Source organism: Myripristis murdjan, chromosome 7 (genome assembly GCF_902150065.1).
Source record: "Myripristis murdjan chromosome 7, fMyrMur1.1, whole genome shotgun sequence".
Taxonomy (NCBI): domain Eukaryota; kingdom Metazoa; phylum Chordata; class Actinopteri; order Holocentriformes; family Holocentridae; genus Myripristis; species Myripristis murdjan.
The window spans coordinates 16025770-16039174 of NC_043986.1; the positions used below are offsets into that span (position 1 = coordinate 16025770).

General features: G+C 41.8%; 1 protein-coding gene across 1 annotated transcript in view; it reads left to right on the top strand.

The window, feature by feature from the left end:
- The window catches only part of cacna2d3a (calcium channel, voltage-dependent, alpha 2/delta subunit 3a), a 118518-nt gene extending 105515 nt beyond the window's left edge, over positions 1-13003 (top strand). The window contains exons 31-37 of the mRNA XM_030056214.1: positions 1213-1288; positions 1435-1487; positions 2592-2647; positions 4939-5053; positions 9398-9510; positions 11119-11201; positions 12084-13003. Coding sequence (XP_029912074.1) covers positions 1213-1288; positions 1435-1487; positions 2592-2647; positions 4939-5053; positions 9398-9510; positions 11119-11201; positions 12084-12176 — 589 coding nt within the window. The 3' untranslated portion in view covers positions 12177-13003. The remainder of the gene's footprint in view (positions 1-1212; positions 1289-1434; positions 1488-2591; positions 2648-4938; positions 5054-9397; positions 9511-11118; positions 11202-12083) is intronic.
- The last annotated feature ends 402 nt before the right edge of the window (positions 13004-13405 follow it).

Sequence of the window (13405 nt, forward strand, 5' to 3'; positions counted from 1 at the left end):
CACTCATGTGCACACACACACACAGCTATTGCAATGGTCTAAGTGTGCTGCTAACACCATTATGTGGCTTGGCTTAGTGCTAATTGGTTCCTGGCGATGTATTAGAGCTGTGTGTCACTGGTACTGTGACTGAGGGTGGAACATCGCCCAGGGCTGAGGATAGAGTGGGCCCACTCAGACACCACACACATGCGCATGCACACGTTCACACACACAGGCTATTGTCAAGTATATAGGAACATATCCGCAGGGTATAGCCAAGAGTAGCCAACGCAATATCTGGCCTACACTGTGTGTGCGTATGTGTGTGTTAGTCAGCCCTTCACTGACCTCTCCCAGAAAGACACAGACCTCACACCCTCAGGGTGGACTAAGCCCCTAAAGCCCCCAATATCCCCCCCAATATCCCCAAATCATCTACACACACACACACACACACACACACACACTCACCTTCCTACATCACTTTAAGGAACCTCTCAGGAAGAGGGATCGGGGAGCTCTCGGCTTTCAGTTGCTTTCCTTTTCCCACTCTTGCAGTATCCATCCAATATGTTATCCGTAGGTAAAGTGGCAGCTATAGCAGTGGGATCTCTCTTTCCCCCTCCCACGCTACAGTGCAAAAGGCCCTCAGGCATGCAACATTAGAGAGAATGTATGAACCCAGACCTAGCACATCCTCAGCTATTTTATTTTATTCTTGACATAAGCATTGGTTGTGAAAAGCCAAGATTACACAAACATTCTCTCCATCACTGTCTCTATCCGTCTCCGTTTCTATCTGTCTCCTTATGTCTCTTTCGGTCTCACTCCCTCTCCGTCTTACTCTTGATTTACGTCCCTGATGTCAATTTCAAAATCAACTTGTGGGTTTTTTCACTGATATGACATTGATATGATGTTTTGCCAAAGCAGGAGAAATTATAACAAAAAAAAAATATGTGAATAGTATAATGAAAAGAAAAGATCAGATGTAAAAAAATGGACATGCAGTTTTTAAATTATTTATAGGGAGATAGGGGGAATAATGGAATTATGGGAGAGTGACAGGACAACACTACTGAATGATTGTTCAGCAGCAGTCAATGTCTAGCCAGGGATTGTGTTGGTTTTTAAATTATGTATGGGAAGTAAATTGTGTGTTTGTAAATTATGTGTTATGTGAGGACTGATTTTTTTTTTCTTTCTTTCTTTTTTTGTCTGTCTGTCCAGGGTGACTCTGTATGACTACCAGGCTATATGCTGGATTTATTCAGAGAGTAGCGACAGTGGACACACACTGTTGGATGTGAGTGCTACCTTTTGTCAAACCGTTCCACCTCCTTTTTTTGCAGAAACTACTAAATCGCTCATTCACAGTGATGCGTCATTACTGTTGTGTTTATAAACTGTGCGTTATTAGTTTCTGATCTGTGTTCTTCCTCTCTCCCTTAGCCTTACTTCGCCTTCTTCTCAGCTGTGAAGTGGATCCTAACCGAGCTTGTCATGTAAGATTTGTGTGCATGCGAGTGTGTGTGCGTGTCTTCTGTCTGTTTGTAATTGCATATGCGGATGGCAAGCATGTGCTTTTGAGGAGTCTGATGGTGGCCTGTGCTGTCAGATGAGGTTAGCTCTGTGTTTGGGCGTATACATCAACTGTATGTTTGTTTATGAGTGCCTGTTCGTGTACGTCGACGTGACCATCGGTGATCATAAGCAGTAATGGCTACCTGATGTTTCCTGTAGTGTGGGTATTCCCATGATGCCATGTTGTGGCTCTTCGTGGGTGGTCTGTTGTCGCCACAGTGCATCACAGGGAGATTGAGTTGTCAATGCTGATTTTACCCCCCGTCACAGTGCAGACGATTTTACGTCTCTCAAGTATGAATTATTTTTTGATCTATGCGTTTCACTTTCCATCACTGTCACATTTACGCTTGCTTAAAAAAAAGATGAATGATCGCATGTGTTCATGTAGCAGACGTTCTGCTTTGAAGCATGGAGCTGTATAGATTAGAGAGGAATGCTGGAGATACACAAAAAAGATTAGGCTTGATTGAAGTGAAGATTCAGTGAAGTATCAGGATGATCACACTCTCTAACAACTTGGTGGCCACGAAGCTGTTGTGATAAAGAGATTATAGTATTTGGTAGCACATTGATAGAAAATACTTAAAATAACATTTAAGTTATACTAAATTCCATATTTAAATAGGGAAACATCAGCAGAACGTTAGCCAGGAAGTAAAACTAACGTTCTTGCATTTTTCTGTGACGAGATCAGCAGTGAGCAGTGAGTAATTTCACAGATATACTTGTGCATAATGTATATTTCAGCATTTTATGACTTAGCACCATATAAACTTGAAATTATATGGGTATTAGTAGAAACTGTAGAGCTGTATTGATCCTAATGGAGAAAGCGAGGTTTCAGAGGTGTTACAGTAAGAGAACATACTGGATAAGGACACATCCACAAAATTGTGTGCTATTAGCTACCACATTAAGGTAAGACAGTGTCAGAAACATGGTTTGCATGTATAGGAGAGAGGTGCTGCATGTATAATGTATATGTATGAACTTTGGTGATGGCATGTCCTCTCTGGTTTTAGATTTCTGGTAGAGTTCAACTTGTACAGCTGGTGGTACTCTGACCTCACTGCGAAAGGTAAAAATACACCCTCTTTCTCTCTCTCTCTCTCTCACACACACACACACACACACACACACTTATTGCTTTTCCGATCAGTATAGACTTTGCTCACAGTACATCCCTAGAAAGTAGGCACACAGTAAATAATAAGGATGCACAACTGCCTATCTTATTTATCTAATTTTATTTCATTTAATTCCACATCTGATTTAATTTTTAATGTGTTGATAATAGACAGTAGTTAAGAAAATTCTATTAAACACCAAGGCTAATAATTTTGATTAATAATCCTAATCATAACAGCTAGAAAAATAATCAGGATAATGATTGCAGAAATGATAGTGTTGCTCCAGTGCATATTAAGAGTCTTATGCCAGATGCCATATATCCAGTTTAGAAAATTATTCCAAAGTGAAATCCATCAGTCCGTATTGTAAAACACACCTCATTCTACCATCAAAAGCAGATTTTAGCTGTGAACAAATTTCCTGTAGGTTCTCATAACATAAGAGTAACCCACAACCGAGTTTCCTGTCATATTAATAATTTTCGAAGGAGGTGTCAGCCTCTCTCTAATGGTGGATTTCTCCGTTTTGGAAGAAAGCTCTTCATATATGGACGTTAGAACCTCCCAGTGTCCTCAGAAGTGACCTCTGTGTCTCCCCTCCTCGCTGTCTGAGTCAATGTGACCACTGGAAAAACAGAATAAAGAGGAACAATCCAAAACCCTTGAACTAAAAATGGCAGAACATGAGATTACCTCAACCGACCTCACCATTTAAGTGTGTGTGTGTGTGTGTGTGTGTGTGTGTACATGTGCGCAAGCTCGCACGTCCATTTGTATTTGTTTGTGTGTCCAGAGGGGGTTATATTTGATGGTTTTATGATCTGCAAGGATGTTTGTTCCTATTGGCGTTGGTGGGAAGTAATATCCGCTTTATAACTAGAGAAAAAAGCCCTGCCTCTCTCTCTCTTTTTCTTTCTTTCATTCTTTTTTTGCCTTTTTTGTGCCTTTTTTTCTTTCTCTCTCTGCCCCCCTCTCTCTCTCTCTTTCTCTCTTTCTTTCGCTCTCATACATGCACACATGCACACACAATTCCAGCATCTGCCAAGTTATGAACGCAGCTATGCCTCATGCTTTATGGAGTGTTGAATTCTATTCGCCTGTCTGGAATTAAAGCCTCGCTAAGCAGCATCATATTGTAGCATTATATAGTGTTAATTCTAGCCAAAACTAATATGAAGATATTTCATGTGTTGAATAAGAAAGAGAGAAAGAGAGAGACAGAAAGAGAGAGAGAGAGAGAGAGAGAAGGGGGAGACACACCACAAAATGAAAGTCTATAAAATGCTTTCCTTGCACACTCTTATCCCGAATGAAGTGAAGCTGGGCAATGCCGTTCGCCAGGCAGTCGAGACAATTTCACAGCTGGCTAGCCTCAGGTCTTAGCTGCGTTTTCTATATCTTTTTACAATAGAGACACAGGCTTGTGACACACAACTGAAACACCCCAACTTAGCAGCCCGTAACCCAATCTACACACCTCCTCAAGCTGAACTAATCCCAGCCGTTTATACATGTAGGCTGACTTTCGAACACATGGTGCGATTTAGTGTGTGTGTTATGACGGATTCATGCATACACACCAAATATTCACACAAACACACACTCTCAGACAATAATGCCGCATTGTTGACACACAGTAATTAAAACGACACCATTTTAAACCACACATAATGCTAATCCACCATCTCCACAAGTTAGTGACAGTATGTCGCTGTGGGTTAGCTCTCTCTGATAAAATTCAGCTTACTATTGTTTTTAAAAATGAAACTTTCATATAATGTTTGTCTTTACCATGCAGATTAGGATAATATTAACCCCTGTTGACACCAGCAGAAAACTGTCACATTTTCTTCCCCTTCCTCCCTTGTTCCTGTAGTGTTTTTTCAAGCCTCTTGGTGGCAGGAGAGTTCAAGCAATGCCGTGCAAATGCTTGGCCTAGATTTACAGTCTCTGAATCTCCTACGAGTACGAGATCTGGTTCAGAAATGCTGAATCCTTTCAACCTCATTCATTTTATAGGATGTGGTGTGTTTTACTATTTGCTTGTGATTTATTTAGATGACTTTGATCTGTTTTAATTACATATTTTTGACTTTGACTACATATTTACACAACGTTGTCATCTTTTTCCATCACATCCATCTCTGTCACGTCTTTCTTTCTTTCTTTCTTTCTTTCTTTCTTTCTTTCTTTCTTTCTTTCTTTCTTTCTTTCATTCTGTCTTTCTCTCTCCCTCCAGCTCAGAGGACGGGTCGAACCATGCAGGTACCATGTGACACCGAGTACCCGGCCTTCGTCTCTGAGAGAACCATCAAAGAGAACACAGGCAACATTGACTGTGATGGCTGCATCAAGTATGACACACACCCACACACACGCAAACACACACACGCACACACACAAACAGAAGCACACAGGCACACATCCATACGCACCCACTTACTACGAAAATGATTTAAAAGTCTATCTAAAAGAATGTGACAAATCTGCAGATCAGCTTACCATTGTGTTGTGTGGAAGAATGAAAAACGACTGAGTGTTATCTCGGCATATTTTATCCTGGTGAAACGTTTTCACTTCTATAATGCCCTGAAAATTAGAAACATTTTTAAATCATTTGTTGTCCATTGAAAACACTTCTAACCCGGCAATCCATCAGACACGCGCACACACACACAAACACACGTGGACACTCACACTCACTCTCTCCCTCGGCAGTTTGAAATATGAGGCATTTAGAGATGAGGGAGAGAGGTGGAAAAAAGGCTTCCTTTAAAAATGGGAAAATGAGTGTGGTCCCCATTAACAATTTGGGCTTTTCTGTCAGGCAATTGTGGGGTGTTCTCTGGATCCCTCCAATGGGCCCTTCATTGCTCCCAGCTGTGGAACTGCCAGGGAAGCTCAGGGAAGCCGTGTGTTTGCGTATGTGTCTGTGAGTGCGTGTGCACGCATGCATGTGTGTGTTTTCTCTGTGTGTCTGCCTGTACAGCCCCGCAAGGTCAGCAGGGTAACCACTGCCCTGGGTGCCAGGACTAAAATGCGGTTCAGGACGCAGTCAGACCCAAACACACACACACACACACACACACACTCCCATGCTCACCCCCACACAGACACGATAGAGCCATGCCTAAGAGAGGAGCAGCCTTGTGTCTAATGATGAGACCAGGTCGAGCAGGCAGGGCTGTGAGCTCTGTGCTCTGAGCTACGTGTCAACTTCAAATAAATCTTTTTTAAAGCACAATGAATTTGACAAAGTGAAATGGAGTTTTTATTTCGGTTATATGGAATTTTATAGCTCATATTAGTAATAGAGGATATTGGCGATAAACATCTGTTTCACGTTACAGACTGACTGAGGCCTTTCTCTCTTATTTTCATTGGGACACGTGTGTGTGCTTTACGTCGTAGGAAATATACCCTAAGCTCTTGCCTGCTAAACCTCTCTTTACTGTATTTCGACTGTGTGTGATTGTGTGTATGTGTGTGTGTGTGTGTGTGTGTGTGTGTGTGTGTGTGTGCCTGCGTTTGTGACATCAGTATTTGTATACGTCCATTACTTCCTGGTGAGGGAAACGGAGTGACGGAGCACAAGAAACATCAAAGCCCAGTGAATGATATAAGCGCAGTCTAATAGCTAAGTGGCCCTATAGGATGATTTAACCTCCATTACTGCACTGCCGGTTTCTCTAAACTGTAATGTGAGATTTAGGACAAAGAGTGTGTCATGTCTCTAACCAGGGAAGGTCTTCAAGGGCTCTATTAGCAACAATACTCCAGGCCATATATCCTGCCCCTCCGCACACTCGCTCTCTTTGGACTATCCCAGACGAGCCGTGTCCTTAAAACGCGAGGTTCAGAGCTTCGATGAGCTACAGCTCTGCAGTCAGACATGTTGACGCAGTATCATCTGCTAGAGATTCTTGAGAAACACTCCTCTCTCTGCCGAAAACACACTGACAATCACCGTTGTAGGAATAACTGTGGCGGTGCTGCGTATTTTGTTGTCATCACTGCTGACTCGCTGTAAAATAAGACAAATACGCGCTGGTTTTCTTTTTCTTTGAGACAGCAGCTGTACTGTTGTGGAATAATTGTAATTTCAAAGTTTCATTTCAAAAATATAAAATGTTGTGTCAACCTCCTAGACAGCGAGTAAACCATATATTTTTTGTTATATATATTTTTATTGCATCCTTGAGGTGGAGTAAATTGAAACTTTTATATCAGGTCAAGTGCCTTTTTTTTAAACCATTATAGACATTTAAATGTTATTTTTACATGCTACATGAAGTTCCACTAATTATTATATCCTTTAAAATTTTGAACCATTTCGATGACACATTTCCTTATTCTCATTTTTTACACAACTCAGCGGACATGTTTTCTGCATGTTAATTATCTCAAACATTTTTGTAATATACATAGTCTTTATATTTCAGGCCTGTATTTAGGGAGACTGAGATAGGACTCGTGTAAGATGTGTGGAAAGGCTGGAGCCATGATGTGCGCTCCAGAGAATACGAAAACCATTAATAGAAACGGAAAAACTGACAGCATTGCTCTGGAGACTTGTGTTTGTCTCTTCATCTATTTGTTGAGACTTTACTGGAGCAATTTCAACTCATTGAATTAATAATTGTTCAATTACATAATTACTCCTCATGAAATTTTCTAACTGTGATGACAGTTATTTCTGAAACCATAAATGCAAAGTCGTGAGTTGCGCACTGATTATATCATCAGGGGGAAAAAATGTCAGTGCACTCAAGACACTCCAAAATAGCGTTTAGCCAAAATGGGGTACAGAATACAGTGTCCCTACAAGGTACAAAAACATTACTACTGCTCAGCATCATAATGTATTTTAAAGCAGTGGTTCAGAACAGCTGGAACTGGGAGACCATGATCGAAAAGTGTTGATAAGCACTTATAATTTGGTCAGCTACAGTTGTGATAGAACAGCGGAGGATTTGATCATCTGTTTGTGTCAGGATGGCGAAGAGGACTCACCATGTCTGTCACTATGTTTTCCGTGTGTGTGTTTGTGTGTGTATGTGTGTATGTGTGTGTGCAGTGTATCAGTTTGATCTGCCTGTCTCAGTCAGCACGTCTGTTGCTCTGTCCAGCCTCATTTGTCTCATCTTTCTTTCTCTGTGTTTGTATGTCAGTCAGTTGGTCATCTGTCTCTCTCTTCATCTGCAGATCCATCCTCCTCTATATTTCTTCTCTGACTAACACACTGCATGTCTCTGTTCTCTATTTCTCTCCTGGCCAAGACCAGTGGAAGCCACAGCACAAGGAGACCAAGTCAAGAGGGCATCATCTTTACTCTGGATTTTTGTGTGCAGCTGTGTGAGTGTGTGTGTGTGTGTGTGTGTGTGTGAGTGGGAGCGTGCATGCGTGTGTTTTGTATTTATCTGTATGTACATGTACTTAAGTGTGCATGTGTGTTGCTGCATTCATGCCTGTGCGTGTGTGTGCTCCCTTTCCCAGCCCTGGGTATGTTCAAGGCCAGCAGCTGTGCTGTCAGGATGTGTTTAAGTCTTTTCTCCAGGAACACTTGCTCTGCTTTCTATCAGCGAACTGAGCTGGGCCGGCCCGGCACTGTGCAGGGGTGAGCACGGATTATTAAACATCAGCAGATCCTAATTCACCCTGATTGGAATTGGCTTGGCCTATTTGCTGGGCTGGTTTGGTTGGGTTTGGTTGGTCACGGTGGGATAGCTTTATTAGAGTGCGGTGGATCGGTGCTAGCCAGGGTTTGGAGGCTGTTTGTGGTCAGATTAAATTGGACATGGTATTAAATTAGTATGCATGGAGATATTCCTCCAGATTGTAGGTCTGTTGTTATCCGTCAGGTCGCTCCCTCTCTGTCTTAGTTCCTGGCCTCGTTTAAAAGATGGGTTAGGTTGGAAAGGTGTCTCCATGTGTGTGTACGTGTGCACATCTTTGCATCTGTGTGTTCTCTCGCGCGCACGTGAACGCTCTCATACGTGTCTGATAAATGCTTCATAGTGAACTCTATAAATCACCCAGCCGCTGCAGAAGAGAGGGAGTGAGAGAAGTGAGAGATAAAGAAAGAAAGAGTGAGAGAAAGAAGAGATCATCTTTACGGCCTCGCCTCTTCATAAAGCTTATGCTAGGTCATAAATCACCAGCCAGGAGGCCGAGGCTAGGCCTGATCTCTCAGGCCAGTAAAACACAGCCATGGGAAGCTCTGGAGCCCAAGTGTGGTTCCCATTTGTCTCCCTTTGGAGTGTTTTATATTCAGCAACACTTCATTGGTGCTCGCTTTGGATGGGATGACACAGGAAGACAAAAGAAAAGAAAGGAGAGAGGAAGAGAAAGAGAAGGGGGCAGAGTGATTGAGAGAAGTTTGTGGGTGTATGAGTGTGTGTGTGTGTGTGTGTGTGTTTGTCTGTTTATTGACAGCTGGCAGAGAGACAAGTCATCTTCTTGACACTCATCCAGGGGAGTCTCTTCACTGCGCTCCCCTTTGCCGAGAGAGAGAATGTGAACATTCGTAACACAAGTCCACTGACACACATGGAAATGTACATCACCCCTACTCGCCTTGTCAACCTGCCAGCCCCCCCTCCCCCTTCCCCCCTCCTCCTTTCCCTCCCTCTTCCCGCTCCTGCCTCCTCTTCCATTCTCATCTCTTTGTCTCTGGCTGTCTGTGCTGTGATTGGCAGATCTTTTGTGATCCAGCAGATCCCCAGCAGTAATCTCTTCATGGTGGTGGTGGACAACAAGTGTGACTGCAGCATGATTGAGCCAATCACCATGGACCCCATCGAGATTATGTATATCCTTTTATTTTTGCCAGAGGCTGGAGAGCGGGACTGGAAATGTGTCGTGCACAGAGCTATGGAGTAGAAAAATTTTTGCTCTATGCATCCTCAGTGAATAAAATAAATAGCCATTAGATATAAATCACAGAGAGAGAGCTAAAGAAATGAGACACTATATTTTAATGTCACAATGAAACAGAATTTTTTTGAGTTGATTGCCGCTTTAATTTTATGTATTTGCTGAGGAAACAGGAGGAAGGGGCAGGGTATAAGCAGAGAGACATTATTCAACAGTGTAAACCAATAAGAGATCATTTATGGAGAGAGGGGGCAGTCTTACTTGATGTTCAAAAATGTAATGTTTCTATTAGTTAAAACTTTTGGTCACCCCTGCTGCTTCATGTTGTCAGCATGTTGTCACAATTGAACATATACCACTGAACATATGACATTTTGATGTAAAAACACAAATACTGGAAATTCTTTGTCATTTATTGTCAAATGTGGGTATCCGGGAATACTAACAAACAAGATGAAAAAGTGATAATTGTTTTCATTGTGATCAGGTTTACAGGATTAGTGGTTTTATCACCAGAGTCAGCCTGCTGGAAGAAAATAAACAGAAAGAATATGCTGAAAGTTTGAGAGGCATCAAAAACTGAATTAAAATCAGCAGATGGGAGAAGAAAAGGAATGTGTTTCACTTGGCATTTAATAGATTCAGAATGGTTTCTCAAAGCAACCTTAAATTTATTATGAAACTGACCGGCTGCGACCTTTTCAGTTCGACTGTCTTCGCCCTATTGTAGAAAAGAGCAGAATTACCCTCTCATGTATTTTAATGATGAGTTCTATCCTCTTTCACTTCATGAATTCCAGTGTCAGCATCATTATGGCAAGGAAATTATTGTTATGTGTCCACCAAGGGAGCTGTGATGGGAATGGAGAAGAGCATTTTAATTTGTGGGGAGGCTTTTGGGGAGAGTTTATTTGCCCTCTCCCCCTCTGCTGGATGAAAGAGTCAGGAGAAATGGAGGGGGGGGCAAGATCTGAAGCAGAAGCTTTGAAACAATGCTCTACCAGATGGACTGTTTCACAATGCTTTTTTCTGTGAGTGTTTGTGTATGTGTGTGTTTTAGTGTGTGCGAGCATGTGTGAGTGTGCGGACAGTGTTTCACAACAGCCCACGCTGTGATGGGATACTGATCAATAGCAGACACAGCTTAGAGTGGAGTCAGACTGTAGGAACTTCACTAGTCACCACACAGCCGGGCTGGATTCTCCTAAAATGTGCACTTCTCTGAAATTTTATGCCGTACAGTCACGCTGTATATACATGTCCACCGCTGTTTGTTTTTTGTGGAGTGCCTACTGTAGCATAAAGATTGCTATTCTGTTGCTACGCGACCCAAGAACACTCATCAAACATTGCTCAAAGTCAGCTTTTTTTGCGCACCATGCCATGCACGAGAATATCCCTGCATTCAAAAGGCACATCTTTCCATGGTGCACTCAAAGACACGCATTCCTTTCCATTATAAACAAAGAGAAACAAACTCCAGCAGGAAGCCACGTTGCAACGGGCACGCAGTCTCAGTTTTTGTCCTTAATTTCAGCTGCACATAATGAATCTCTGAAATGCGAGAGACTGAAGTTCCAAAAGGACAGGAGGCGCCCAGATACCTGTCACCCCTTTCACCCAGAGGTAGTAACACCACAACCACACATCGTCCACTCTTGTGAACACACTTAACATGTTCTTATGCATCGTTTTAGTTCACCTGCACAGTCTAATGCAGTTCAGTGCAACAGCTCTGCCATAAATTCTACCTTTTAAGAAAGTTTATAATGTTGAGTTTTTTCACATTGTGGAGAATATGTAAATTTAATTCTCTGCTTATTATTGATGTTGTAGTTTGCCAAGGTCTTGTACCGGACTACATTATATTAAAAGGTGATTCTAATTGTTTGTCGTATTTATATACATGAGGGTGGACAGAATAGTAGAAACACCTCTCACTAAAATGCAGTCCAGTATAACAGCAGCACTAACTATGAGCTCAATGCTAAAAATAGAATTGAATGAACACCTGTATTACTGTGATAAAAAAAGAAAACCTCAGTATTATAGGCATCATATAAGTGAACTTTATAGTTGAACATTTGTATTGGATTGTATTAGACTGTTCAGGTGGACCTAATAAAGTGACCACTGAGTGTATGCCTTCACAAGAAGACTCATATGTATTTTTGTAAACTGTACACTTAAGTTGTGTATTTCATATATTAACATGCGGCACCGGTTGTGTTATTTTAAGGCAAACAGTTCAAATTTAAGTTGTGATTTTAAGCCAAAAAGATGTCAAAGTGATTTTGGTGTGTTTTAGTATCTTATCTAAATATTTTCCCACCCCATCCCATGATACAAAAAGCCATTATAATTATGATAATTGTGAATTTTTGAATTTCCATATTGCCCCTTCTCTATTGTCTGCACTGATTCTACTGCCCTTTCAGTCACTCTCTTGTATGCACCATCTCTACATATTATCTGTGTCTATGTCTTCCTCTCTTCCTGTCTCTGCAGGAAAACTCGATGGAGTGTGGAGGAGCTCTGGCTCTCTCCCCGTCTCTTGTGGCAACGCTGCTCTGCGTCCTCCTGGCGCTGCTTCCAAGGTGACCAGGGCTAGCCACGCCTCTCCATCCAGAGCTAGACTTGGATGGGCTTGGCTCGGCATGCAAAACAATCCCAGCGATGCCACAGAAAAACCACCCCTCCCCCCTCTAAAATTGTGCCCAATTCTAAATCACCACCTAGTCCCTAGCCCCTAGCCCTAAGGTACCTCTCACTAGCCCCTGTCTGCTAGGCACTTATTTGAAAGGATTAATGCTGAATAGCTATGGCAGCTGCCAAGTAGTGACCAATAAGATGCTTTTGCAATAACACACGAGGATGAAACATAAGCTGCACAGAGGGATCTTTGGAGAAGTTTGTGACATTATACCTTCTTACTAACAACGCACTTAGTAGCTTAAAACTGCACAAGTGGTACAGTAATATCCACCAATGCTCACACCAGTGTTCAGTCCTTTCAGGTAGCAGCTAAGGGCTAGGGTCTATAACTGGGCTTGGAGCTTGGAACTGGGCATTAAAGCCACGTAGCCAGAGACTAAGCCCATGTGGAGAGAGACAGGCACACCTTCCCCTGGCCCACTCTGGCTTCTCATGGACAATTATGACTCTGAAGATTAGAATAATAACGATGATGAAGATGATTCTCTGTGGCCAGGGTTGTAATGATATGTTTGTCTAATGATCTACTTTTTTTTTAAACTTCCATGATGAGAAAAAAATATGTTCTATATATATATACATATGTATATGAAGAAAAAAAAAATATGAGTTTTATTTATGTTTTGCAAGTGGTACCCATAAACTGTGACTATGAGACTCTGAGTCCTCCGACGTGAGTGGTTGTTGATATTTGAGCTTTGCCTTATTGAAAAATATTGGTCCTGTTTGTGTACTTTTGAAATAAAATCATGTTTAAAAACATTTTTATTCTTGAAAGCTGTTTTATTGAAAGCCAAGATTAAAAGACATAGAGACATAGAATAGAAAATCAAGGACCTAATTTTAAGCATCAGCTCTCATTCCTATATATTGCTTTATTGTTGTTGGCTTGTTCTGTTTCTCTGGTGTCACTCACGTAAGCCTCGGCCCCAGAGGCTTCTCCCCCACACAAAGAGAGACAATGAAGACCACGACACTCAAATCTAAAGCCAGCCACAACATGCATCTGTATTTGCTTAGGAAATAGACACAAACAACCCTTCAACATTGTCTGACACACACACACACACACACATAAACACACACATGTACTCACATACATGCAAAAATGGGAT